Source organism: Penicillium bovifimosum (assembly GCF_028826915.1).
Source record: "Penicillium bovifimosum strain IBT 22155 chromosome Unknown utg000005l_segment0_segment0, whole genome shotgun sequence".
NCBI lineage: Eukaryota > Fungi > Ascomycota > Eurotiomycetes > Eurotiales > Aspergillaceae > Penicillium > Penicillium bovifimosum.
This window is the reverse complement of record NW_026622714.1, coordinates 4533374-4560630: the sequence shown is the minus strand read 5'-3', so window position 1 is coordinate 4560630 and position 27257 is coordinate 4533374. Positions and strand designations below refer to the sequence as shown.

At 50.7% G+C, this 27257-nt stretch overlaps 14 protein-coding genes across 14 annotated transcripts; 8 read left to right on the top strand and 6 right to left on the bottom strand.

The window, feature by feature from the left end:
* Positions 1–452: 452 nt before the first annotated feature.
* N7515_006944 (uncharacterized protein) lies at positions 453–1505 on the top strand (the record flags this gene model as incomplete). The annotated part of the gene is made up of 1 exon (XM_056667688.1): positions 453–1505. The coding sequence occupies one exon, from the start codon at positions 453–455 to the stop codon at positions 1503–1505; it is 1053 nt and encodes a 350-aa protein (XP_056521284.1).
* A 1825-nt stretch (positions 1506–3330) lies between these two features.
* N7515_006943 (uncharacterized protein) lies at positions 3331–5463 on the top strand (the record flags this gene model as incomplete). Its single annotated transcript, XM_056667687.1, has 1 exon — positions 3331–5463. The coding sequence occupies one exon, from the start codon at positions 3331–3333 to the stop codon at positions 5461–5463; it is 2133 nt and encodes a 710-aa protein (XP_056521283.1).
* Positions 5464–6182: 719 nt separating this feature from the next.
* On the bottom strand, positions 6183–6503 carry N7515_006942 (splicing factor 3B subunit 5 family protein; the record flags this gene model as incomplete). Its single annotated transcript, XM_056667686.1, has 2 exons — positions 6183–6194; positions 6261–6503. 2 exons carry the CDS (start codon positions 6501–6503, stop codon positions 6183–6185), a joined length of 255 nt encoding a protein of 84 aa, XP_056521282.1.
* Positions 6504–6733: 230 nt separating this feature from the next.
* N7515_006941 (tRNA-specific adenosine deaminase) lies at positions 6734–8500 on the top strand (the record flags this gene model as incomplete). The annotated part of the gene is made up of 4 exons (XM_056667685.1): positions 6734–6974; positions 7039–7088; positions 7141–7192; positions 7257–8500. The coding sequence occupies 4 exons, from the start codon at positions 6734–6736 to the stop codon at positions 8498–8500; spliced, it is 1587 nt and encodes a 528-aa protein (XP_056521281.1).
* Positions 8501–8994: 494 nt separating this feature from the next.
* erg24B (uncharacterized protein) lies at positions 8995–10613 on the bottom strand (the record flags this gene model as incomplete). Its single annotated transcript, XM_056667684.1, has 3 exons — positions 8995–10103; positions 10180–10484; positions 10537–10613. The coding sequence occupies 3 exons, from the start codon at positions 10611–10613 to the stop codon at positions 8995–8997; spliced, it is 1491 nt and encodes a 496-aa protein (XP_056521280.1).
* A 360-nt stretch (positions 10614–10973) lies between these two features.
* N7515_006939 (uncharacterized protein) lies at positions 10974–12607 on the top strand (the record flags this gene model as incomplete). The annotated part of the gene is made up of 4 exons (XM_056667683.1): positions 10974–11338; positions 11424–11723; positions 11778–11904; positions 12401–12607. 4 exons carry the CDS (start codon positions 10974–10976, stop codon positions 12605–12607), a joined length of 999 nt encoding a protein of 332 aa, XP_056521279.1.
* A 675-nt stretch (positions 12608–13282) lies between these two features.
* On the top strand, positions 13283–14985 carry N7515_006938 (uncharacterized protein; the record flags this gene model as incomplete). Its single annotated transcript, XM_056667682.1, has 2 exons — positions 13283–13911; positions 13974–14985. The coding sequence occupies 2 exons, from the start codon at positions 13283–13285 to the stop codon at positions 14983–14985; spliced, it is 1641 nt and encodes a 546-aa protein (XP_056521278.1).
* A 689-nt stretch (positions 14986–15674) lies between these two features.
* N7515_006937 (putative C6 transcription factor) lies at positions 15675–18479 on the bottom strand (the record flags this gene model as incomplete). Its single annotated transcript, XM_056667681.1, has 1 exon — positions 15675–18479. The coding sequence occupies one exon, from the start codon at positions 18477–18479 to the stop codon at positions 15675–15677; it is 2805 nt and encodes a 934-aa protein (XP_056521277.1).
* A 783-nt stretch (positions 18480–19262) lies between these two features.
* Positions 19263–20103, bottom strand: N7515_006936 (uncharacterized protein; the record flags this gene model as incomplete). The annotated part of the gene is made up of 3 exons (XM_056667680.1): positions 19263–19377; positions 19430–19511; positions 19563–20103. 3 exons carry the CDS (start codon positions 20101–20103, stop codon positions 19263–19265), a joined length of 738 nt encoding a protein of 245 aa, XP_056521276.1.
* Positions 20104–21144: 1041 nt separating this feature from the next.
* N7515_006935 (uncharacterized protein) lies at positions 21145–21945 on the bottom strand (the record flags this gene model as incomplete). Its single annotated transcript, XM_056667679.1, has 1 exon — positions 21145–21945. The coding sequence occupies one exon, from the start codon at positions 21943–21945 to the stop codon at positions 21145–21147; it is 801 nt and encodes a 266-aa protein (XP_056521275.1).
* A 385-nt stretch (positions 21946–22330) lies between these two features.
* N7515_006934 (bZIP transcription factor) lies at positions 22331–23177 on the bottom strand (the record flags this gene model as incomplete). The annotated part of the gene is made up of 2 exons (XM_056667678.1): positions 22331–23007; positions 23063–23177. The coding sequence occupies 2 exons, from the start codon at positions 23175–23177 to the stop codon at positions 22331–22333; spliced, it is 792 nt and encodes a 263-aa protein (XP_056521274.1).
* Positions 23178–23580: 403 nt separating this feature from the next.
* N7515_006933 (uncharacterized protein) lies at positions 23581–24597 on the top strand (the record flags this gene model as incomplete). The annotated part of the gene is made up of 1 exon (XM_056667677.1): positions 23581–24597. One exon carries the CDS (start codon positions 23581–23583, stop codon positions 24595–24597), a length of 1017 nt encoding a protein of 338 aa, XP_056521273.1.
* Positions 24598–25351: 754 nt separating this feature from the next.
* N7515_006932 (bZIP transcription factor) lies at positions 25352–26180 on the top strand (the record flags this gene model as incomplete). Its single annotated transcript, XM_056667676.1, has 2 exons — positions 25352–25375; positions 25437–26180. The coding sequence occupies 2 exons, from the start codon at positions 25352–25354 to the stop codon at positions 26178–26180; spliced, it is 768 nt and encodes a 255-aa protein (XP_056521272.1).
* Positions 26181–26376: 196 nt separating this feature from the next.
* N7515_006931 (uncharacterized protein) lies at positions 26377–26688 on the top strand (the record flags this gene model as incomplete). The annotated part of the gene is made up of 1 exon (XM_056667675.1): positions 26377–26688. One exon carries the CDS (start codon positions 26377–26379, stop codon positions 26686–26688), a length of 312 nt encoding a protein of 103 aa, XP_056521271.1.
* Positions 26689–27257: the final 569 nt, after the last annotated feature.

Genomic DNA, 27257 nt, shown 5'->3' with positions numbered 1-27257 from the left:
GAGATGTGGCCAGTGACATGGACTCCATCAGACTGCATAGTCAAATAATACGAAGTTACGAACCCTAGAAGTATACAGACAAGATAAAATAGAAATTTATTGCAAAAAATAATACTCCATATTGACCCATAATATTGTGCCTGTTCATTCTCCACAAGGCAACTTTTTGTTCCCACCCCTCTCTCTTCTTCTTCTTCTTCTTCTTCCCTTCTCTTCTATAACTGACTTGTAACGTCCTCTCCTTTTTATCTAATTCGATTCTTTTTGTTTTGCGCGTTCGCCTGCATTAATACTACGTTCCCTGGATCATGCGACAATAAACGAGACACGAACCCGAAATCCCGCCAAAGTATTGTGTGGGCGAATGTCGCCTTTATGATTTACATTCTATATTCTACATTCTTTTATATCAGCATTAACGCCGGACGTATCACCCCTCGCACAGAGTCATAATGCCAACAGTCTTACTTCCATCATCCGCCGCCGCTTTTGCGCCGCGCTCATCCCCGAATGTCGTGTTGAAGAACAAGGTTGAGCCTTGGTTGACAGCCACCCTGAAACGAGTCAACCGGGTCAAGCGTCCTCTGAACAATGTCACCCAGCATACACGGTGTCTGACAGAAACCCTCTCATCATCCAACGCCATCTGGACGTTGTGCTCCATGATGTTCACCAAAGCCCCCGAATCAGAGCTGGAGAAGAGCGAGAATTCACTCTGGGATGCCTTCCAGAATCACCAGATGATCCATATCGAAGCCTACGTTGTACATGTTGACATGATTTCACGGAACGAGGTAGCCTTCAAGTTAACCCCGGAGACGATAGAATCTCTGGTCGATTTCCACAAGGAGATCTACTCAGTAGATGCCGCGGCCAACACCTACAACTGGTCTGGAAAGCACGCCGAGCTGAAGAAACTACAGGAGGAGTTCGTTCAAGCCGCCAACAAGTTCGTCTACCGCACCAGCGCCGAAGCCCTCGAAGGATTGGAAGAAGACGGTGCCGGGGAGCTGCTAAGCGGCCGCAGTGAGGAAGCAAAGGCAGCCATCGGCAAGCTCTTCGTCCCACTGACCGCCCCTCCACCACCGGTGGTGGATATCATGCACCCTGTGCCCCTTCTTCCCAGCTCAACCGGTCCGGAAAACTGGTGGCAGACCTCCGTGCCGCAGCCGCAACTCGAGCCGTGGAAAGTACTGTCGCCCAGCCCCAACCCGGCCACCACGGGTGATTCTAACCCCAATCTTTGGGCTAGTATCAGTTTCAGTGAGGCCCAGCTTGCCTCCCCGACCCCGTCTTACAGCCAACCTTACACAACCTCGCCGTACCAGACCTACGATTGCATGCCCACTTGCATGCCGACGACGTCGGCCGCTATCAGTGCGCTTCCGTTGCCAAGCATGTATGCGAGCATGCTCGTGCAACCCTGCGGCACGGCTGTTAATATGGGCATGGGTGGTTTCAGCTGGGGCGAGTGGGCGCCACTGCCGTATGGCACGATCGCCTAGCTCAGGTCTTCTGAGTAGACTCGGTGATGTCGATCATCGCCAGTCCACCTCGCCCGGCTCGTGCAACGTGATTTTCGAGAGACGTAGATCGTTCTCTTGGATTCAACGCGCGCACGTCCTTTGGCATCTCCGATATTCCCTCCTCTCCTCTCAACCCTTCTACTTTCGGGAACCCCGCTCCAACCGACAACTCGCATTCTCGACGGCGTTCTCTTCCATTTGACTCTGTGCATCTTTGATACTCCCTCCTGTTATTTGCATGATAACCAGAATACTCCTTTTATGCGCTTGTTTTGATATTTTGATGTTTCGATTCCAGCGTCAGCGATGCGATTTTTCCTTTTCCTTTGCATCAAGAAGCGGCGGGTCGGCTCTTTGTTATGTTTCATTTCTTTTGTTATGTCCGCATATATGTCATGAAGACTGGTCTGCCTCACGGCATGTGGAGGATATGGTTGTGGACGTGGAATGTCCATTACGATTTCAATTCTTCGTCGCCTGACGGGAAGGAAGTGAAGCAAAACTTGGCTATTCGACTGGACTGGGTTCAGCGCTTTGCTTTTGTTTCCTTGCCTTCCGTCCAAGGTAAATCCTTCTGGTACTGGATACCAGACTGGCCAGTTCTCATCATCTGAGAATTGGAGGATATGCCTATGCGACGGCGTTACCTTCCTCCTTGCATCTGCGATGCTCAGTTGAAGCACGCCTTTTTGTCATCTTGGTCATTCGAGATGCGATCAGCGAACGGAGTCATAGAGTGTCGAGTCGAGTCGACTATTGTTAGACTTGCGCGTGTCCACCTGTGGTGGATACCAAGCGCGAATGGCGATGAACCCAATTCCAACCTCCGGTCTGTGACCTATGAATCTGGACATCTCCAAGCAACACTCTTTCACTATGCTCGCTGATCTTGTTTCCAATACCATACTTGGCAATGATAGGTTCATCTCCTATCGTCCAGGCTGGGTTATAGAAATTCCTGGGCAAGCTCGGTCTGTCGGTGGGCTTTTTCACTGGTTGAAAGAGCCCTCTTTCTCATTCTTTGTTCCGACGACGAGAATCTGATGCTCAAACTGACAGATCCCTTCGCTCATGATCTGTCTGTTCGAGGGGCTGGTCCCTTGCACTGGTTGCTTCTTTTCTTTTGGTTTTGTGTTGATCCTTCAGCAGCTTAGTCCAACTGTTGTATGTGTCTGATTAGCTTAATTAGTTGAAGAAAGTGCATACAATCTCTACTTCCCTTATGTACATGTAGCTAAGCAGGAGTCGCCTGGGATGTTTGTCGTGGAAGTGGAATCAGCCCTACGACGTACAATCGCTTCAAGTATGGGGCAATGGGGCCTAATGATCGGCAATGTCATAGTTGTCTGCACGATCAAGGCCCAAGAAACACCTATGACTGGAGTGGTTCTCAGAAACTTGCTTAAATCATTCTAATTTCAACGAAAGGGGCGTTTCAAGGCAGTAAACAAATAAATCGCGCGGACAAGTTTTACCCCATGCTGTCCCCACGTCCGCATATGACGTCAAACCCCAGCCAAGACACTACTACACTCAGTCAATCGCTCTACTGCGAACTTTCTCCCATCACAGTCACTCCCTAACACTTGTACTTTTGAAGTTGACTCTTTCTATTGTGCCATTTGTTTTTTCAATCTTGCTGCCAGCGCTTATCCTACCACCGTGACCAGCGACATAACCCATCCACGAACGGACGATCCCCGCTCCTTGACAGCAACACCTTTACACTACCGCTACATTAACATACTAGCAATACATACCTCAAAACAACCCTCAAGAGCTTTAATTGCTCTCCGTCGCTCATATGACCACCTTACACGAAGCCCTCCAATGCCTCAAACCGACGTCCTGGGATGACGTTCCCCAAGATGCCGACGGACTTCGGAGCTACTTACGTGAGATGTTCAAGAACGGCCGCCTGATAGCAGAGTCACTACCAGATCCACCACTCTCCGAAAGCACTTCATATCCCGGGCTAGAACACGATAGGTCTGACTCTTCGACCCGGCGACTTATTCCCTCTTCCTCACGCGTCGGAGAAACCGATCCAGAAGTTACAGACCTGCAGAAGGCATGGGGAAAGCCGATCAAGATGGGAGGACCAAAGGACAATCCCGTAGATGTGACCGTGTGGAAACTCTCCGCGAACGACGGTGGCGGATCGTGGTTCGGACGACGGAGTGTGCATGAGGGTCTCCCGTTCTCGCGATGGCGTCAGAAGCTTTCGACTGAGTACGACGAGACACTCAAGGTCAACCAGAAGAAGCTTAAGAAGGGACAGACGCCTGATAACAGCATTAGGGGGATTGGTGCTGAAGAGAAGATCGAGACTATTGAGATTAAGGACGACGATGGCTCTGTTCTTGGAGGTCTGAGTGTCTACCACGTTTCGGCGCAATTTCCAAGGCCTACTACTCCGCGCGATTTTGTTGCGTTGATCATTAATTCTGATCGTGGCCTGGAAATTGGAGGCACTAAGCAGCCTGGTCGGAGCTGGATGATGATCTCTAAGCCGTGTGACCACGCTGGAATCCCGCCTAAGCAGGGGTATACTCGCGGCGAGTATGAGTCTGTGGAGATTATCCGGGAGATTCCGAAGAAGAAGCATGGGAGTTCTAGCAGCTCCTCCGGTCGGGGGAGTAACAAGTCGTTGACTCCCAATCAGCAACGTCCTCAGCAGGATGGAGCCCGTGATGAAGACGAGGAAATGAACCCCGTTGAATGGATTATGGTCACCAGAAGTGATCCCGGTGGCAACATTCCGCGGTGGATGGTGGACAAAGGAACACCGAAAAGCGTGGGAACGGACGCCGCTAAATTCATCAACTGGGCTATTCAAGACAACAAGCCGCCCAAGCAGCCAAGTCCAGATACGGAACCCACAAATGGCTCAGGTAAGCCCGAGCAGTCTCAGTCTGTCGACGGCTCCGACTCCGACAAGACAGACAGCTCGGATTCGGATTATGAATCGGCTGACAGCGACGGCGAACATTCCCACCACGGCCTGATTGCCAGTGTCACCGGCCTACTCAATACCGGCCTGGAACGGCTTGCACCCCAAGTACTGGGCTATGGCAACCACTCCGAACCACCGAAGAGTCCGCCCGACGCAGAAGAAGTCTCCTACATTGATCCAGAGGGCGTAGCGCACCTGTCACCAGAGAGCGCTCGACAAAACAAGACATCTTCGGACACAGTCTCTTCGAAATCCCCCCAACCCGACCAGTGCTCGCTATCCTCCGCCATCTCCGACCAACCAACACCCGCAATCAACGAAGGCCCCCCGAACGACCTGACCCCCGAAGAAATGATCCAAATGACAAAGAACGGCAAGCCAAGCTCCTACGAAAAAGAGCTCGCAAAGCTCGCCATCCGCAAACGCGAGGTCGAAGCAAAGCTAGAAGAAGTCCGCGCCGAACTAGACAACCTCCAGATCTCGTCCCGTCCACCCACCGCCCCAGGAACACCACCGAGGAACATCGGCGATGACGCGAGCGGGATGCGCAAGCGCGCAGCAACGAACGCCTCTTCACCCGCCAGCTCCCGCACCCAGCAGAGCCAACTCCAGATCCAGAACGAAGGCGCCAATGACAGCCAGACATCTTTACACACGGCGACGCCGGGTCAGGCCGGTCTGCAGAAGCTTAGATCGCAGCTTCTGAGCGGGGAAGCGAAGCTTGTTAAGCAATTGCGCAAGCTTGAGGCTAGTCAATCTAAGGTTGCGTCGAAAATTCAGACAAAGCAGCGGAAGGATGAGGAGCGGTCGGAGAAGCACAAGTCGAAGAAGAAGTCTGAGGTTGAGGGGTTGAAGCAGGAGGTGTCGGATCTTAAGAAGGAGGTGAAGACACTTCGCGGTGAGAGACAGAAGTGGATCGATCTTGTTACTTCGTTGCAGGCGGAAAATACGAAGTTGGCGGCGAAGTCGGATGGTGCTTGAGCTGATGGTTATGGTTTATTGCGAATGGCTTGTAAATACATGCATGCATACTTTTCTTGGCCCTTTCGTTCTCATGGGCTCTGATATGGGCTATGGCGTTGTAGTTACATGTTATCTGTCTTGTCATTGTGGTTATTACTACATTTGTTTAACCAGAATTGACCTCATATTGGATATCCTAGACATATCTCAAGATTATAATTCATGTAGGATGTGGACTATGAATGTTGTATTCCAGCTAGAGAATGGCTCGTGGCTTTTCCCTGCGCATTGGAGTGCATTCGGAACCGAATGCAGATCAACCTTGCAATGCCAGGTCGCGCGCAAGATGAAGTCGATGGCCGGACGAATACCTGCTGTTGGTTGCGGAAGATCCCATCGTGGGCAGCGCAATATATTCACGATCACGATATGTTCCCTTACAGGCGGGAAATCCAAGGTCCGTGTCCAAATGCGGGCAATCCCTAAGAGACACCAGCTACCAGAAAGAAATTCGTCGGGTCTTGAGTGCGTGTAGTCCTTCATAGTCGCAGGCAAGAAATCGGCATCAGCATTTCTCCGCCGGATCCAAAATCGTAACATCGAAGCAATGATCTCGTATCATCAAGATGTCCAAGCTGGGCTGAATGTAATCGAAAGACCCTTCAATCCATCTCTTCTAGTCGAACGCAAATGTGGGGGGTATCAAGAAATGAAAAAAGGAGCCACGTTGCGCGGTTCTACTCCTGCGTCTATATCAACCAAGAAAGATTAGCTAGGTCTTCCTAACGATGCATTAAGCAACTCTTCACACATACCTCCGGCGGATTCCCAGCACCTCTAACCATCTTCTCCAGCATCATCGTGCGCACCTTCTCCTTCGGCTCGCCCATACCGACAGCCATGTATGACAGCAGGGGCGGGTGGCCAACGTAGGAAGAGTAGCTGTCGCGAAGGATATTGGAGGTCCATTCGTACTTGGTAGTATCGGCGTGGCCGGTACCGACGTAGCGGGACTGGAGAGCCTCGAGGTTCTGAATTGTGCGGAGCTTGTCGGCCATGGTGGATTTGTTGGGGGGTAGTTGGTTGTGTAATGTGTTGGATGAGATGGAGACCGAGTTACGCGGTTCAAGATTCGAGAATTGTGGTTGCCTCAGGCGGGAAGAAGATATCGCATCACGTGACTATATGGGCCATCCTGAGATTGTTCGACGCTGGCGGCCTCCTACAGTCCTACTTGTGTGTGAAGCGGTTGTTTTGTAGCAGTTCGCGAAGGATATGAGCATATACAATGTCTGCTGAGACATTTGCTCCCACGTTACCGTCTCGGATTGCTTCGCTGGTACATGCGCATTTCGAGGCGTTGCCCACGCGCAGTAAACCAACTACTTTTTCTGATGGATCGAGGGAATGGATTCCGATGACTGGGATTGTGGCTGTTAAAGGTATGTCACTTGCAAGATTTTTCTATAAGATTTTTAGATTCACTGGTGCATGTATGGCGGAGGTTCATTGCTCTACTTCGCCCTCATGTCTCATGTCTTCTCTGTTCTATCTTGATATTACAGTATTTATACTGATGCTGTTTCGTTTGAGCCGATAGGAGAAAATACAGCTTCGGAAAGTCTGACTTGTATATCCGTCACGTACGTTTTCCAACCGCTTGGTAATCTCAGAGTATGTCTGACATCTATATAGGAGTGGTGCAAAATGCCTATCTGCATCTCATATTCCACGCTGCAAAGGCCTGGTACTACATGACTGTCATGCTGAGATATTAGCCATCCGAGCATTCAATTATTGGCTTCTTACAGAATGCCGCAGTGTTCTATCCCGGGAAAAGCAGCTTTCAAACGGCGGTACTTCCGTGTCTGATAACCAACACGCAGAATCTCCCTTCATACAAAGGAGGAGTATCCAAAAATATGAGAAAGGATCAACATCGCCGTCGAATTGGCCGCCCTTCGAGCTGCGACCTGATATAAAGATTTACATGTATTGCACATGTGCTCCCTGCGGAGATGCAAGCATGGAACTCTGCATGGCAGCCCAAGAAGACGCAACGCCCTGGGAAGTGCTACGACAAGAAGGTCCTCCATCAGAAGATGGCGAAGTCTCAACTACAGAAACCCTTCTAGATGGACGAGCACATTTCTCTCTTCTCGGCGTCGTCCGTCGAAAGCCAGCGCGCATGGATGCCGAGTCCACACGCAGCAAATCCTGCTCCGACAAACTTGCCTTGCGCCAGGTTTCCTCGTTGCTGTCCTGTGAGACGAGTCGTCTAGTTGCTCCTGCCGAGAATGTCTACCTCGCCGGTCTGATACTTCCCGAGGAAGAGATCAGCCGGGTTGGCTGTGACCGGTCTTTTGGTGAGAACGGTCGAATGAAGGATCTGAAAGGGCGGGCTTGGCCTGTAGATACAGATGCCAAAAAGACGCCGGTATACCAGTTCCGACCATTTGAAGTCCTTTCAGTGCCCAGTGAAGAGGTTGGTGCCCTGTGGCGGTTCGCGAAACCAAAACCCGTGCCATGTCCTGCAGTTTCTTCGGCGCAAGGAGATGCTCTGGCGTCTGTTGCAAATGCTAAGAAGAGCAGACCAGGGAACGTGAGCGCCGTGTGGACAGTGGCTCCCTCATATCAGGGCCCTTTGGAAATACTCGTGGATACAGGCAGCAAGGCGCTGCCAAATCTTTGTCGTTCTAAAACGGGCCTATACGAGACTATCATCAACGGTGTGAAACAAGGGAATCGCGCTTCCTCGCCTGGAGCTCGTGGAGCTTCGGCCCTGTCCAGAGCTAAGCTTTGGGCTCTCTTTCGCGATGTTGTTTCGGCGTCGGTTCCTCATATCGATCAGAGTGATTCTTTGCCGGTCACATCGCTGTCAAATGCAATCACATATCAGGAGTTCAAGAGACCCAGCAGCTCGGAGGATCCGTTGCAAATCCGCATGCAGGCCATCGGAGATGCGAAAGTGGTTCTCAAAGGTTGGGTGCCTAATGCAGGAGATGAAGATTGGGGCTTGGATGTTTTGGTTGATTCAAAAAAGCGCAAGATTTGACAGGTAGATAATGGATATAGCACATTGGTCTCGAACTAGGCTGGATGTACTGTCAATGTTCCATTCACCTCGCGCCGACTTGATTGACTCCATCAATTGATAACGAATGTCTACTGTAGAGCTGTAGAGTCCTCTGAAAGAAGTGATATTGCATTGAGAAGGGAGAAACTATCTATATGTGAGTTTTGTCACGAGCAAAGTGGTATTTGGTGACCATGATATGAATTAGTTATTAGACTCTGATAGCTAGTCAAGCACAAGATCAGACTTGCAAAGGAATTGCTGGGTTTTCCTATCTCGTTTTCTAGTTAACTTCGACAACGGATACCCCAGGCCAGTAGCTCCTTCGTTAAAGAATGACAGGTAACTTCAGCGACGTGACGGACTCGAATGGCGCAAGTCGCTGATCGTGAGAGGCTTTTCTCGCAAGCCAAGATATGAAGAATAAATAATGTACAACAAAGCCCACGGCTGAAAGGTCCCACGGAAATCGCTCAGTAGATTCCTGGAATGATACGGCTGCGGACAATCGAGGTATAACGCTTCCAATCAGCACCATACTTCTTCTCGCACTTCTCCTCGTCACGCATTTCACGGTGGATGAGCAGAACGCCAAAGTAAATCATGTAGAAGTACGTGAAGATCATACCCCAACCACGGACCTCAGGAGTCTGCACAGCTTGTGTCTGCGCAGCGCCAGTGGCAGGGTTGATATGCTCGATGAGAACATAACCAGCGACGCCAGTCGGCAGACAGTACGCCCACGACATGGTCCAGTCACCCAAGTAGTTGATGTGGCGCGCCAGACCCCACCATCCGGAGATCATCAGTTTGGAGCCTGCGGCAGTCTCGATGTACTTGATGTTCTTTACGCGCGGGTCATTGGGGTTCGTACGGAACCGGTTCTTCTGGTTATTGGCGCCACGGAAGATCGAGTATCCAGCAGCGGTGACCCCCAGAACAACGGCCATCCCGGTCCAGCCAAGCTGATAGGGGAAGACAGAGAGATACCGGCTCTGGATGCTGTATAGATGGGGCACCCAGACAACATCACCAAAAGACAGCATGAACCCAAATCCATCCATGATGACATCCATGGTGGTCATGATTGCCGGCTCCATATATAGCGCATCCAATATGTAGAATGCCTGGAAGATGGTCACCAGCACGATTGAATCGGTGACGTAGCCGTAGGTTCGGTATTGGTGGGCAACATTGGACAGGTTCAAAATCGTCCATCCAAGCAAGCCCGGTCTCATCTCCATGAACACCTTGATATCGATGGTTCGGGAGGTCTCACTGACGAGTGGAATGGGAAGGCGAATACGAGGGTTCAGTTCACGGCCGATGAAGAAGTCGTAGAGGGGATTGCCGGTGTGGCCGCCAGGAGCCAGCTGTCGCAAGTCGGGGTTCGCCTGTCCAGGAGAAGGAACTGTGAAGCTCTTCGCATAGACAAACAGCGCAATGGAGGAAGAGATCAACAGGTTCGCGGTGATGACCTGAATATAGTTGTCCCACAGGAATGTCCACACCACGAAATCGGCTCCATAAATGTAGGTGCCTCCGGCGAGGCCCGAGAGGATGATGACGGCAGAATTGAACGCTGTAAGATGAGCATAGTTAGAAACTGGATTCTTCATCATGAAAAACGTGCGAAACAGGAGCTGCCATTGCCATACCATTGAATTTGTACTTCAGCCGTCCCCCGCAAGCCAATGTGACACCCTCAAGCTCCTGACCAGGCAAGAAGACTTGCAGGAACAAGCTGAAGGCATAGTAGCTGAAGGTCCATAGTGTAACATTGGTATCGTAGAGCGCGGCAATGCCCTCCTCTGGCCAGCCCACTTCGCGTTTCAATTGCTCGAGTGTCAAGGTCGAGGGGTGCAGGAGTGAGGGCGCGGGACAACCAGAGACGTCATTGCAGACGAAAGTAAAGAGGTAGAGAAGGATTGGCAGTCCAAATATAATACCAAAGGCACCGAGACTATAAATGTCAGCTTAACTTCACTCAATTGGAGCTTGGGGGAAATACATACGGTCCACCAAACTCATAACCACGTTTCTCCGGCACCGCCTGCACTGGGATTTTTCTGAATTCCTTTTTCTCAGGCATATTGAAGAAGTGCCAATGGATAAAGGAATAAGGAGAGGAGGGGGGAATCCCAGCTAAATAAATTCCTGGAGCCGGGTACTACGCAGTGCGGCAGTCCTATGCGCGTCGCAGCGTACGACGTCGGATGGTGGATGCCCGTGATTTTACTCCACACCAATCAGTGGTGAATTGGTGATGCTACGTAAGCCCTTTGATCTCTCCAGGTACATCTCCCTTCACAACTTTCATTAGACTACAGCGTATAACAGTGTACCTCTATCTGACAGTCATTGATTGACTGCTTCTGAGTCAATCTCTCAATCTCCACATTCTCTTGTGCTCCCTCTATTCGAGACTCGGGTTGACCCCAAACCGTCCGCCATGAAGCTCACCAGCTCCGCTCATTACTCTCTCTTTTTCATACTGTCCGCTCTCAGATTATCTGGCGCATCAGATTCCTCCTTGAAAGATGACGCTTCATGCATTGCCCGCTCACCGACCAGCGGATTGTACTTCGATCTCAATGCGATCTCATTATCCCCGCCCGACATGAATGACGGCAAAGCCATGAAGGATGCGCGGAATCAAAGCTGGTTTGCTAGAGGCCATGACTACCCAGCCAACTTCACAATCAATATATGTGCACCGGTCATTGAAAACGTGACAGACGTGGTCGGCGTGGAGGCATCGCGGTGGAAGAACGTCAGTGCATATTACGAACAAAACAATAAGATATACTCCATAGGGTATGGCAAAACTTCATTCCAACCAGTGTGACTGGTCGAATCTGTGGCCCGGTTCAATTCACTGACAGTCCTCGATCATATACAGACAACAAGCGTCCGACCCTTTCTTCCGCGGCCGTAAACTCATCCTCAATTACACCAATGGCTCTCCCTGCGAGGACGATCTCAATATGGCCAGTTCCAATGTCTCCACGCGCAACAAGTCCACCATAATGTCTTTCCTTTGCGACCGCGATGCCGCGCCAAACCTAGCCACCCCCTCATTCGTTGGCTCCATGGATTCATGCACATACTTCTTCGAGATCCGCAGCTCAGCTGCATGTGGTGGAATTGCCGTGGATCCTAACGCCGGAGGTCTGGGACCGGGTGGCGTATTCGGTGTGATGTGAGCACCACTCCTTTCCTACGCATATTAGCCCATACTGACCCTATCCTGTAGCATGCTGGTCGCTGTCGCAGTATATCTGATTGGTGGCTGTGCCTACCAGCGAACAGTCATGCATCAGCGTGGCTGGCGCCAGTGCCCGAACTTCAGCCTGTGGGCTGGCGTTTTCGACTTTGTCAAAGTAAGTATCATAGCATTGATTCCGTGTTGGCCTCGTCGCAGATCTAGATACGGCCATTTGGTGTCACGCAAGTTCCGGGATTCAAATGGGACAGTCCTGCCTGTTTCAAGGATGGATTGAGCTCGCTCTAGCTGGTCTAGAGACCAATCGCTTCGGGGAAGACGGTTGGGGTTCGACTTGTTCTTCTCATTTCTGTTTTCTCTACGGGAGATAGATCATTGTTTTGTGCAGTCTTTCCTTTCTCTTTAATTTCTTGCCGTCGGTGCTGGTCGCGGCGTCTACCTTTCTTATGTCTTTGGCAAATGGTCGTGATCTTGAGTCCTTGTGAATGGATTCTTATATCATCCTCAACCCTGCATAACCACCGCTCTGATTACCCATTCGTACGGACTGCACATGTCCTACTACATGTACCTAGTGGCGACCTGACCTAATGCGGGTTGTGAGCCACGTTGGATGGGAACATGACGCTGACCATATCTTTCCACATTCATAGGACATGGCCGTGATCATCTTTTCGTCGCTAGGGAACCTTCTCCATTTCAGAGGATCCCCCTCCAGCAACGGCTACATTCGTGCGGACTCCGACGGCAGGGGTGGTTTCATCGGCGCCATCGGGGGTCGAGGAGGACGTGGGCAGGGACGGGACGTGGATGCTGAGAATCGGCTGATAGATCAACTTGATGAGGAGTGGGAGGATTAGTGTGACTGCTTTTTGTTATGTCTATTTTTCCATGTCCTGTCTTATAGCGTGTGTTTTCCCATACCATACCCTCTTCAATTCTGCTCGAGTGCCACTTTGGTTGCGTCGTTTAGATGATAAATCCCATGCTTCTTTTCTGCTTTGCTTTTCTGGGTGCGGATCTTCTCTCTCGTCAGGTATAAAAGAATTCTATCTCTACATGAATACCGCAGCTGGATATTGTAGTGGGGAGCTAGGCTCACCCTTAAACTTGCTTCCTTCCTCCGTCCACTCCTTTGATTTCTTACAACATTCTCAGGAACCTGGACACTTTAGACCTGGTGCGATCCAATGGACATGCTATGCCTACTAGGTAGCAACACTAGATCAACCCGTGTGCCGGGTTTGACTTAGCATACAGCATTCCATCAAGCATGCCCCTCTTCAATATATATCCACCCTTGGTCGACCCCGCATACATTCTCCTAGGTCTCTTCCAATAGTTACGACTCCATATTACTTTCGGCAATACTATTAAATAGCCTTATGAATTCAGTAAAACTGTAATTCAACATCCGCCATGAGTGATCCAGGCATGAACGAAATGGTGGATGTCTTTCGGTCACGTATCGGCCTTAGTCGGCCAACCCAAAACAAATCGCGTCTAAACATTAGCACTTAGTCAATTCAACCACCATGCCACGACGCGACCGAGCCTCTACCAAGTACATCAAGTCAAAAGAGCAAGAGGAGAGGATCGTATCAGCCATCGAGGCTTTCAAGAATGAAGCAATTTGTTCAGTTCGCGAAGTGGCGCGCCGTTTCAATGTACCGCGTACAACTCTTCAGAGCCGACTCGACGGCCGACGAAACCGCGCAGATATTCGCGGAAACTCCCATAAATTAACGGAAGCCGAAGAGGAATCCCTTGAAAGATGGATTATCTCTATGGATGAACGCGGAGCATCCCCGGGGCCTTCCTCAATACAAGAAATGGCGAATCTCCTCATCCACCAGCGCGGAACCAGCCCGGGTCTTCCAGTCGCCAAGAATTGGGCATATGCATATATGCAACGGCGTCCTATCCTCGCCTCCCGATTTTCACGCTATAATCACGAGCGCGTGTCGTGCGAAGATCCGAAAGTTATCGACGAATGGTTTGATCTCGTCCAAAAAACCATCGTTCAATATGGGATCACCCCCGAGGACGTTTATAACCTCGACGAGACCGGTTTCGGGATGGGACCCGTTGAACGCGCGAGGGTTGTAAAAAGGGCTGAATACTGCTGTCTGAAAGCCATTTTAGATCCTGTAACCACGATTGGGTGACAGCAATGGAGTGTACGAATGCTTCGGGCTGGGCACTTTCTCCGTGTGTGGTTTTCAGAGGCAGATTTGACAACGAAGCTCAGCCCCTCGATGGGTTTCCGGATGAATTGCGTTGTGAGGTTAGTCCTGATGGCTGGACTACGGATGAAATCAGCCTTCGCTGGCTCGAAAAGCTCTTTATTCCTTCGACTACTTCGCGTACGAAGGGCAAGTATCGACTTTTGATACTCGATGGCCATGGGAAACATTTGACCCCGAAATTCGATGAAATTTGCGAGAAAAACAGCATTATCCCAATCTGTACGCCTCTGCATTCTTCATCTCATCTCTTACATCCTCTCGATGTTGGGTGTCTTGATATCTTCACACGGTCATATCGTCGGATGATCAGGAACCTGCAGGCCGGACACAATTACATCAATCCACGTGATCTCCTCAACGCATACCATTCTTTCCGCAAAGAAGCCTTCAAACCGGAGACTATTGTGAATAGCTTCGCAGCAGCTGGTTTAATACCCTTCTCACCCGATCGAGTGACTTCAAAGCTCGGTGTCCAACCTCGAACACCCTCCCCGGCCCCCAGCCTGGGTAGCGATTGTGAACCAGACACCCCAAGGAACCTCGCCGAAATACGAAAGCTTGGTAACAGGCTGAAGGCATCACTTCGGAAGAATCATCCAAACGCCCCGAGCTGGCTGTTCCCTCTGTTAGATGAGATGTGTGAGGATACTGAAGCCCTGGCGAAATATAACGAGGCTGCTCGGAAGAAACTAAGGGAGTTACACGCTGAGAACGCTAGGCTAGACCAAGAGGCTGAGATCGAGAAGCTACTTGGAGAGCGCAGTCGATCGACTAGCCCAATATCTCCGGAAGAGGATTTCTCAATTCCGGAGCGTCCCGAGCTAAGTGTGGAGGAAAGGGAGGCCCAGGTGGCGCGTGGTAAGGCCTGGCGTGAGCAGGCTTTGGCTTGGAAACGTTCAAGGACGCGTCCACGGAGCAAGCGATTGTGTGGAATTTGCAGGCAGCCGGGACATAGGAGAGAGACATGTCTGGAAAGAGATAATAGCTAGTTGAATTAATTCAAGGGCGTTTTGGTTGAGATATTGCATTTGAATTCATTTCAATAGGTTGGCACCTGCGTAGTTTAGGGAAAGAGATGAGGGTTCTAGCTGTGTTGCTGATAGCCATTAGGTGATTTTGGTCCATAATTGCCAAGACGCACAAACAGTCATACAACTAGCATCATTGGTCTAGTGGTAGAATTCGTCGTTGCCATCGACGAGGCCCGTGTTCGATTCACGGATGATGCACATCTTTTTTGAATTTTGCAATTCAACTGCCGACAGTTTTTTATTCAATATTTTTGATGTTTACCGCATTTGGGAAGAAAGAATGGATGGTATTGTGTGTAGAATCGGGCTGAAATGACACTGAAGGTAATTGTGAGTTGCAAACCCAACCGACATTGGATATGGACAAGTACTCGAGGAACCTCCAACTGGAAAAAAGGAGGCGATATACACGTCACAGATAGAGACGATGTCACGATGATATGTACAAAGGAATGATTCCTAGACAGGAACCTATGGAGAGAAGGAGAACAAAAAAAGCAAAAAACCAGCCCCTAGATCTGACTCCCAAGCCTCTTTATAGAGTCTCTTTATAGTCGCCGCAAAGAGAAAACCACCCTCGTAGCAGTGCAGTCATGTGAAAAGAATTAATGAACGAGATATGAGCAGTTGCCACTTCAAAATGCAACTCAGAAAGATATTCCACCACCCCCGAAGCCAGACATATCCGGCACAGGCAGCCCAGACGGCGTGTTGCCAGAGTCTCCCTCAGGGCCGTGTGCCTGGGGTGGAACGTGTGGCGCGGGACTCCCACCGACAGGATCAAGATTGAAGGGGAGGAACCAGGCGCTAGGCTGGTAGAACTCGCCAGTTCCAGCGGGAGCGCCTGGGTCCAGATGCCCCGTGAACAGTGTTTGGTCTGTGGTCTGGGTGTCGACGCCATTGACAGGCGGGATGGGAGGAGGGTTGCTTGGAACGAAGGAGGTAGGGTCGAATTCGGAGAATGAGCCATAGACGAACTGCCGGTCTAGTTGTGGTAGTTGGTCTGATGGGATGCTGAAGTCGAATGGAGATTGATTGAATGGCATCGGCCGAGATTGCTGGAACATTGGTGGCTGTGGGAATGCACTGCCCGGGACGCTGGGGGCATTTCCCATGGTCACTTCCATCATTGATGGTGACGATGTCTGGTCCAGGCCTGGGATTCCGTCTGATAGTTTGCTGCTGTTGCGAGATCGTGATTTGCGGGGTTGGCTGGGCTGCGGTGTCGGGGATAGGCTTGCGAAGAAGTCTTCCACGCTCTGGAGATCGGGTTTTTGGCCCATAACTGCGTCTTCACCGGTCTCTTTGTGTCGAGTATCCGGGTCCTCCCAGTGTAATCGCGAGACACCATGAGGATACTTGTCAAACCAGTCACCGTATTGGAACATAGGGGTTAGCGACGTGCCGTTCTGGACTGCCACGGAACCCTTGATGGCAGCATCAGCGAACTGCCGATACCGGTCTTTGGCACTTTCCACCATGTAGTGGAACATGCCCCAGTATTTCTTCATTTTGTTGAGGTAGCGGTACGTATGCCGAAGGTTTTCTTTTGACCGTGCCTCCAGCTGGACGTTCTTGGAGAAGATTCCCCAGATATGGACGGTGCTTGCCGAGTAGGCGCAGTACCCCGCGAAAGGGACTGTGAGAGGATAGGCTGAAGCCCGATCGAAAAGGACTGAGATGTGATGCGCTGCCTCCACCGCAGCTCGTCCTGCATTGCTGAGGAAGGGCTTCGGCATGTCTCTCGGTGGCCGCCCTCCGGGGGATAACGGAATGGCGAACTGGTTGAGAAACAGCATGTTTTGATGTATGATGATGTGGAGGAAGATGAACTGGTTTGCAATCTTCTCCGCTGCATGGATCTGAAGATTTTCGTAGTTGAAGATTAAAGAAACCGGGAGCGAAGCAGAGAATTCCTCAATTTGCCGCTTGAGATGCATGTATCCTGACTCTGGATGCCAAAGTGGGTGGGAGTCTTTCCTCTTTCCACCCAGATTCAGGTAATCGACAATGCGGCCCCAAATGACGATAGCGCGAATGACATACGCCGATACACCCATGTTTTCCTTAGGGTTGGTTAATTGGCCTGCACCTTCAGGGGCGGGATTCAGAATGTCCCCGTCAAGGTCTTCCGTTGGACCGGGAATCTCCATCTGGAAGTGCGTTTCCTTAATGGGAAGCTGTATTTGTAGGAACTTTTCATTGCCAATAGGCGGTCGTTGACTCCCGGAAGAGTTGTATCGATCCATCAGAAAGCACGCCCACATAGTTCGGCGCCTGATTTCTTGATCAGTGAAGCTTAATTGTGATCCCTGGCCATTCTTCTGACTGAGCAAAGGATCGTGATCAAGCTCCTGATGGAGCTGCAATGCGTACGCCATTCGTAATGCCTGACCTCCAAACGACCAACTTCGCCCACCATGGCAGGTACCAAACTCGTGGAGGCCAAGAAGTAGAAAAACAGTAAGAATGGTAATGTTCGGTTCGTCGTGCCGGCTGAGAGCGATGGCTGCGGCGGGATTAGCCCAGTTTTCCCCACGTAAGAACGGTGGGTCGGAGTTGAGCTGAGGATGTGTGGAGAATCGTGCAGATACGGCACAGACAGCGAGAATCAGAACAGGAGGGATGCTGCCTGCTTTGAGCCGTCGCATAAAGCTGGGTTTGTGTAGTAAGAGGTATGACTGTCCATAGACACAATCAAAGAAGACCTCCGCCAGATGCTCCTGAATCTCCAATGATGGCAGAAACTCGACTCCTTCGGTGAGAAGTCCACTCCCATCGGTGGACTTTACTTCTCGGTTCATTGGAAACGTTTCGTGCGGCGGGCGAGCGGCTCCATGGGTCCACTCATTCATTTCTGCCGCAAAAGCCTCTTCCGCGTTTCTTTTCTTCTGCGCCTTTGACGGCTGATTCGACGCTGATGGTTTAACAACCGACCTGCCAATGGAGACCATATCTCGCGTCTCCTCCTTGGGAATGGTCTTAATCACGCGATCCTCCATCCTCTTGAGTCGCTTATCCAACATAGCCATATAGTCCGTCCGCGGTGCCGCCTTTCTCGTAGTCACTTTATACACGCACGGAATCCTCGAGCGCGTACAATGTTTGCAGGCCGGCTTCTCGCCCGAACAGCGAATTTTTTTGCGGCGACAGGCGATGCAAGCCAGCGGCAAGCGTTTCCGCTCCTTCCCGGCCTTGGTCTTCATTTCTGTCCAAGCTGGCTTATCATCGTCGTTGTGTTCAGAATTGGCCGGGCCGTGGCCGCCATCGTCTCGTTGGTTGTCTAGCGCGTTGTCCGCGCCTGGCACGGGGTCGCCTGGTTGTGTGCTACCGGGATCGTGGGAACTTTCACGGCTTTGGGTATCGAAGTTGTCAAGCGCTGATGCCTCCAGACCTTGACCGGAGTTGCCGTCGTTTTTCAGTGGCGATTCGTCAGAATCGGGTTGGATCATGATGGGTGCGGATACCCCAGGGACCAGGCCCGAAGCATCCTTCGGTACGGTCGGGGATAGAGTAAGGTGCTTCCGAGGTGGGAGGTGAGGTAAAGCAAGTGGTATGGAGTTATCGAGACAGCGGGGGAAAGCCGGAGTTGAGGAGCGAGTCAGGTAAAATCGTGAATATGGGGAAAAGATCAGCGGCGAATGGCGTCTTGGCAATGGCTTCCACTGGCATCACGCCTTATTATGGAGACTCCACAATCTAGTACATACTGTGTACTCCGTACTTCACTCGATATATGAAAGATGTTGAAAATGTGCTTGAACTGGGATGAGGAGAAAAATGAGAATGTAGCTACGCAATCGATGAGGTTACATGCTGAAAAAGTGGGTTCGCATTAATCATCTCCAGCTATATCAGATGTCTTTACCGAGTTAGGTACATTTGAGCTGAACCTCCTCTTCTACTCATAGTCTCATACTATTTGCGCTAATCTATATACTCACGTCCTACTGTCTTGAACTGGCATGTGTACGGAGTAGCACAGGATTTATATCTGGACTGGCGCATTCGAAGCTTGATAAATCACTAGCACCAACATCCATTGTCAGGGGTTTATTGCCAATAGTAGACACACTATTAATTGATGAGCAGTCTTGTAGAAAATTACCCCTTTCCTTTACACTATATCTAAACACCACCGATAGCTGTTATACCCTGATCTCCTGTCAAGCACACTGATGATTGCCGTCGCACGTTTCATGTTTCTATGAGCAATCTGTTCGACTGCACCGAATTCAGGTGAGCTTAGGGCGTCCGACTCTTTGGCGCGGTGTCGCGAGCTCAATGGCGCTCAGGATCTCGCTTCCCAGCATATATATATTGTAGCTAGGGAACACAATCCACAGGCCACTACGACAATTAGTATTGCGCCTCAAGGACACATGCATTGCGCAGTACTCACTTCGGTATAATCCAATAGAGGACAAGGGCCATTGGCGAATTATGTCCAATGTTCTCAAAGCCAGAGAAGAACTCATTGAGCCCTGTCATCGAGTTAGAGACACAATATAGAAAGCCTGGTCGGAAACACCTACAGTAAAGAATAGTCTTGCTCAGGGTCATGACAGATGCAGTATAGGCGATCATAAGCGCAATCGCACCAATGCGCCCAGCGACTACTTTCTCGCCTGTGAGTAGCCACATGAAACCCTTAGGGGTCTTGCGCGATCCGCCAGTTCCCGCAACTGTAGCTCCATGGCTATAAACAATCCAAAGGTAAGAGATGTAGCCGATAGTTTCAATGACGTTGAGAAGAGTCTGCGCAGCCGTGAAACCATTGCGCGCATTGTAAGCCGGCCAGCCGTAAATATAGTCGACCGAGCCATACAGCGCGTAGGGCGTCCAGATCGGGGAGTGCAGTCTTCCACCGGGCATACTATGCGGACGCAACAACACATAGCCTGCATCCCATATGACCAAAGGAACTGACGCAACGAGCCAGATGGTCAACGCGGCGGCAGGCGTGTGTGTCCATTTGCGCGAATTGGCGTTCGTGGTAGCTGGGGGCTTGACTAGCTCTTTCCCGGCGTTCTCGGGCGAGGGAAACTCGTTGGGGTGATGTCGCGTGGAGACCATGATGAGAGTGAACTTGCGATGCGCTGGTGGAGGTGAGTGGTAATAAGTTACGATGTGAGTTTTACGATGTTGTGATCTTTTACGCCGAAAGAGGGGAAGGAATGCTGGGGGTTGTGCTCACAGGCGCGCGCGCCTGACGGCCAATGACGTCGAGGGCGATCGTTTGCGGTCGGCCCATTTGCCTCATGCGGTCGCTTTCCTGCGCTGAATTGGAAAATCGACTGAATTCCGACTCAATTCCATTAGATTACCCTAAAAGAGGATTTGATGGCTTATTGGCCGGATTTCTATGGTGTCTGCCTGTCAATCCAAGTACCCGGAGCTCATCCAAGGAACACAACTCCTACAGCTTTCGCAGATCCAAAAATGTACTGAGAACACTGTGAACACAGGCCACTGGACACTGGGTTTTGTGAACAGTGACTCTGTACACCATTCGGAGTCGTACAGGGGCAAACACTTTCATACGCATCCCGGCACCCGCTTGACCCTGCATTATCCCTCTGCATGAACAAGCCCGAAGGTGTTATCTAGGTATCTGTGCCTTATAGCAGGAGTGGGAAGCTAAAAGGCACAGATAAAGCTGCCTCAATAAAATGCAACACGCTAGCTACTATCAACAGGACGTCTACCCTCGCAAACTTGCCCCCATTGTCCCGTCAAAAAACTGCTGGCATCACCAATGTGATCTTCCATCCTTGTAAACTTGCGGCAATCAATTGTGCCGCAATGGAGCGAGGAGCCTGCTACGTGGCGGACCAATCAATACTATGTTTCAGGCTACCTGCTCCTGGGAATACGTTGTACCAATAGCTGATATTAGCTCTAGATGAGAGGCTACTCTACATAGGCGAAGGACGTGCACCAACGTAACAGGCTTTACGATACGGATCATGTGGGTCAATTGCAACACCTGGCCTCTGGGTATTGAATTGAAATTATCAAGTAGAGTGTATGAACAATATCTATATGGACAGAAAGAAGAGAATCGGATTAATGCAGCAGGAGTAGGGAATCAATCAGTAGAAGAGAGTTGCCTGGTCACACGAGAAAGAAACCCAACGCCCCAGTAAGGCCTAGCAAGCAGGAGAGGCCCGCCACCGCCAATGGTTGTGCGGAGCTCTTCTTATCCGAGCACTCGGCTGGCTCGTTGAAGTTGGAATCGCAGTAACTGGCCCAGTCAGAGGCCTTCATGCTGGCGAGAGTAGTCTCGTCAATTTGAGTCCGACAGGGATTCGTTGAAGGGGTCGGGGAGGCTGCCACAACGGCGCATGTATGGTTGGTGTATTTACCGCCCTCCCAAAGCGCGCTGCCGATGGACTTGGTTTTGTCGGTCACATTGATCGCCACGCCTGGTTGCCCGGTACATGTCTTGTTGGCTGTAGCAGCAACGGGGTCCAGCTTTGGGGCAGAATTGCTGGTGGTGAATCTGGTTGCCCTGGTGGTGGTGTTGCTGATCACCTCGTTGCCATATGAGGGTGATTCCACGTTGCAACTATCCCAGCCTAGGGTCCAGAGTACCTTCCAACGACCCTCGGTGTTGAAGGTGTCGCTGAATTTGTAGGCAAAATAGGTTTCCTGGTCTGTCCAGTTTACCCAGCGGAGTTCATGCCACAGGATGTAGGCTGAGTCGTCAAGCTCGTTCCATAGACTGTAACTGATTGAGGGGTTAAGGTGTCTCGCGAGCTCAGAATTCTTGAACGCAAAGACAACAGGGAACGTGTCGTTGGGCGCATATGTTTCATTGCGCGGGAAAACCAGATTCACTTCCAGTACATCAGAAGCATTGATCAAAGTCCCCAGACAGGCAGCGAGCATCCAGGCCGTCGTTGAAATGTGCATGATGAGGGCAAGTCCGACCTTCGAATGTGATCGCGGAGAGATGGGAGCGAGAAAACACTCCGCAGATTTAGGACAGACTGGAGAAACAGCGAACCAAATTGGTAACCAGTGAAGGTAAGATGAACAAGAATATTAGGAATATTAGGGGGCCAGCGCTCAGGTAGACTCCAAAGGAATTTAAATGGGTGTTAGGGATTGAAAGGCCATGTGAGACCTTTAATCCTTGCCCGCATACAAGTAGCGGCTTGGCAGCTCATGGTCCTATCAACAACTAGGCTAAAGACCCTGGGCTGTACCCGGCAGAGGAAATATGGTACGTATAGTGACTTAGGTACTCGATGGGTATACACTAATTCTAATACTGCTTCATCCAAGCCGGACCGTTCTATCCTGCGTTTGTACCACTCCACTTCTGCAAAAACCACGGCATAGCCTCCCAGCTCTTCTGATCCCACGGCTGACAAGTACCCTCGGCACTATAACGCCGACAGACAAGTGCATGCCGCTCGTAAATATCCAACTTCAAGTCCCAGAGGTCAAATATATCCGGCATTGCAAAAGCCATCATGATGGCACGCTCGCGAAAGAGCGGTAGCGGAATTAGGTCTAGGCTGGCATGATGAGGGACAAGGATTTGTGCCATGGTAGGTTGGAGATGGATGGGCACTGATGTATTGAATGTGGATGCGACCAAAGCTTGTGGACTATCTTGTGCTGTGATTGACTTGAAGAACGGCGACATGTATGACCCCGTACATGCTGCTAGTCGCTCAAGGTCGAATCCTAGACATACAGCGTTGTTGAGGATTGCCGTCCAAATGGTGTCTTGGGGAGTCTGAATGGCGTTCATCAATGGATCGGCGAACGATATAGGGCTTTCGTCAGTTCTACGGACAAGTGCCGATAAATGATCCGTAGATAAAGGTGTGTCCCCTTCAGTTATGGTTCCGGACAAAGTATTAGCTGAACTGTCTGAGGAAGGGCTTGATAGCCGCGGTTCAAGCTTTCTTGCTGGCCTGCCATGAGCAATACCACGCTTTCGGAGATTTCTCTGTCTTTCACCTATGTTCATTGAGTATTGGTCGGAATTGCAATTGACTCGAGTCCCAGTACTTACGGTACGCTCGTTGTGCGGCTCTATTCTGCTCCTGGCGGGCTGGTGTGATGATTCGCCGCTTACGCTGTTTGGAGGCAGCCTGGTGTGGGTCACCCCCGGATATAGAGGCAGACATTACGAGATGTTCGAATTGAGAGCCTGCATGACACTGATCAGGCCTAGTGGCAGGCTAGTGTAAGAGCAAGAAGGTCTCAAGGAGGTCGACGATAGAAACTGGACTACACAGCGTAAGCCAAGAAGCCAAGAAGCCATTGGAGCGAACATATGAAAAGCGTGTGGAGTCCCCAGGTCTTAACTCCGGTTTCTCCGCCGTAAGCCACACCATAAGCCAGGATAAGCCAGAAGTGGCTTACGCTTTTGATCCAATCACGTCGCTCGAACTATATCTCGTGGAAACGATCTATGATTCTTTTGATTGACACGACCCTTAGTATATATCTCGATAGCCCCTCGAACAAAAGTAGAACTCCATCACAGTCAATCATCTATCGTCAAGATCAATCTACTTCTCTCCCAAAATGAGCTCCGAGATCAAGAAAACCATTGCCATTGTCGGTTCAACCGGCGTACAAGGCTCCTCAGTAGCTCGAAAATTCCTCACTCTACCCAACTGGAACGTCCGATGCCTCACCCGCAACCCATCCTCCGAAAAGGCACAAAAGCTCGCCAAACGAGGCGGTGATATAGTCCAAGCAGATCTCGACGACAAAGAGTCTCTACGCCTCGCATTCACCGGTGCACATGCCATCTTCCTCAACACCGATTTCTGGCAACCCTATCGCGCAGCACTGGCCACAGGCGCCGACCACCTGAGCAGTGCCCAACAGGGCTACGAAGCAGAAATCCTGCATGGGAAGAATGCAGCCGATGTCGCCGCAACTATTCCCACACTTGAAAGACTCGTCTACTCTGCCTTGGGTCCCATGAAAGCGGCGTCGGGTGGAAAATACTCGCTCTCCTACCACTGGGAGACCAAGGCACACATTGCCGAGTACATAGAGACCGAGACGCCTGATCTGGCGGCGAGCACCTCTTTCATCTACATCGGTGCTTATATCACCAATCCACTCCTGTATCCCACGTTCCAGCGAGAAACGGGGGAATTCGTTTCTATCTTGCCTTCGAGGAAGCAGATGCGGATTCCTGTCATCGATACCGCTCGGTCGACAGGTCCGTTTGTCAGGGCTTTGGTGGAGGACGAGGCGCCGGGAATGAAACTGCTGGCGTATGATGATTATCCTTCGATTGAGGAGATTATGGGAGTGTGGAGCCGAGCTCTTGGGAAAGAGGTCAATGTCATCGAAATGACCCTTCAGGAGATGCATGAAAAGACAGGTATCCCACTTGAGGTCCTCGGTGGTCCTGCGTTCATTGATGAGTTTGGTTATTGTGCTGGTCTTCGCAATGTTATTGAGCCTGCACAGTTGAAGGCTCATGTGCAAGGTCCAGGGTTTGAAGAGTGGCTTAAAGGACGGGATGCTATGGCTCTGCTTGGATTGAAGGAGTCCAACAACTGGGATGGTCTTATTCAATGAGGCCCATATCGATATTGATTATTCCATAGTAATATACCTAAATGACAGCTAGAAATGTTAGTTAGTTAGTTAGTTAGTTAATTGGATAGTTAGCCGCATCATTGTGGTACCGAGGGTCCGAGAGTAATGTTGCTGTTGAGTCCAGACTCCAGAGTAAGGGTGTGGATGTCTTAACTAGGGACAATTGCCATAGAAGCATCCTAGCATCGCATCGAAGGCTGAAAATAATCTGAAAAGCATGAGGTTATGATGATTGATGTAATGTTGAGATGAAGACCAGGAAGGAAGCGAAGAGAGTTGGATTTCTATCCTACGAACTGAGAGACTAAATAGCAAACCATGTGGGCGTTCTGCCGCTCCACACCGACTCCAGCACAAAGCAGGAGTCCAAACATGTAACGATGTTATCAGGCCTAAACCGCCGATATTAATATTGAGACAACGAGCTGCAGTCTATCGCATCCAGTGTGGTGTTCCCGACTGTGCAGTGTGCCACGCTGCCACGCACTGTTTGTGAACCGCGGCCCGTCGAGACACGTGACAGCCACATTGAAGCCATTAATTTCAGGCAAGCGAACCATCATTTGCCCGGAACTCAAATTTGAACGAGGCGAACCTCGAGTTGCTTGCCATTTAGTTAACATTTCTCCATATTACTAGACCCACATGTATGAGTCCTTTATGTGAAGGTACCGCCTAACAGCCCCGGAGAAAGCTCAGTTGGGCGTGCTCCATCCGCTAGGCTCAATAATCGATGGAGTCAACGAAAGACCAGAAGGTGCGTAGCACTTGCAGTTGCTATATTCGCAAAAGTCAAACATGAAATCTAACTGGAATAGAAAAACGTGGACCGACTCGCACGGGTGCGTGAAAACCAGCGCAAGAGTCGAGCCCGGAAGCAAGAGCACGTGAAGGAGCTGGAGCAGCGCTTAGCAGCATTCAAAGAGCAAGCTCAGCAAAAAGACATTGAGCACCGATTGGCGACGCAGAAGATCGAGGCCGAGAATCGGCATTTGAAAGCCCTTCTCGGATCGTTGGGTGTTTCGACTGCTTCGATCCAGCAGTATCTGCAGGAAGCGGAGGAAGGTGCCAACATCAACAGAAAGGTTGCTATCCCCGCTATTCAGCGAGCAAAGGGGGAAGATGGCCTGTCGCTAGCAACTCGCGATACTCGCAGTTTGAACTTGTCTACTGCAATACCCTGCGCTCTCAAGGACGAAGCGAAGACAGCTGAACTACCGACGGCCAGCAAGGACACTTGTGCCTCGACAGTGGCGCAACCAACGTGTCAGCCGTCGGGGCCAACTCAACAAGAAGAGGGAAAAGAGAAAGACCCGGCGTTGTGTGGATGTCGAGACGAGAGAGAGGTGCCGGAAACGGTATCTGATGAAGATGTGCTCAACTCGACGTTGTGTGCCATTGCCGAAGAAATGATCAGTCAATACAACACCAAGGGAGTTGATGTTGATGAGATTCGGCGAAGAATTTGGTCTGGATTCCGCGCAGGTGCAAACGGCACTGGCTGCAGAGTCCAGAATCACATTCTGTTTCAAGTGTTGGACGATATCAGCGGTGATATTTGATTTCGGCATTGGCTATCACCTGGCATGCCAGCGTACTCGACCAATTCTACCACGCTTCGACCTCTACAGCGAGCGGCACCAACAATGGCTTCCGACACAGAATTTTGATCACCGTTTGAACTGTTCTGAGCTGCCATGTTGTTCACAGCAATGGCCGGCCCTTGGGGTGCAGGGAAGCCTTGCAATTTGCTCGTCAATGTCAATCACTACCAGAACCGACGTTGTGCAGCACGGCTTCCCGACCTCGGGTACCGTTCCGAAGATGTTGAAGCTCTACAATACCCTACTGAAGAGACGGGATCACACCACAGGACAAAGCATGTCTACATTTCCAGGCCACAGAGGTGCAACTGTCAATGTGGATCATCTGGCTCGGACTGGGTCAACTCACGAGGTCAAACCCCGTAAAAAGGAAGACAGCACCCCCATGAGTCCCCGGATTGCTAAGTCCACATCGGGCAAGTGTATGGAATCTCCAGCGGACCTAAGCCGATGTACCGATGTTTAGCCGCAAAGAAGGTGATTTGTGAAAACCATGCATGTTCCCAGCGATCAGCACTTCCTCTACCTATTGTAGCAATGACAGTAGCATTCGATCAAAGGCCGTCGGCTATCTCGGTCTCCACATTCCCAATCTCCGGTTTTCCAACATGCATACACAGTACAGTAGTAGTAGTTACTCTCCGTACTAAACACCAGTTCAAATTACCCCAGTTAATTTGTTTAGCGGGGATAGATGCCAGGGCCGTGACCAATGCGTGGCACGGTCCGAACGCCCCACATAAATCGGCTCCGCGGAATAGGTCTAGTCCGTCGCCGAGTGGCTAATCACATCAAACAGTATTTAACCGACGCGGGTTTGTAAATTGCCGGACAGAATAAACGGCTTGCTCATGCGGCATGCCTCGCTTAGGCTTTGGTCCGATGACCGTGCATAAGTGTGGGGGGACGCCTCCAGTCGGTGAGTGTCGCCTTGGCTTCAACACAGAAGTACGGAGTAGGGTTTCTTCGAGCTCCGACAGTATCTTGTCAGATGCAATTATTGCCAAACAAAGCGTGGGAAGCTTTACTTCGAGA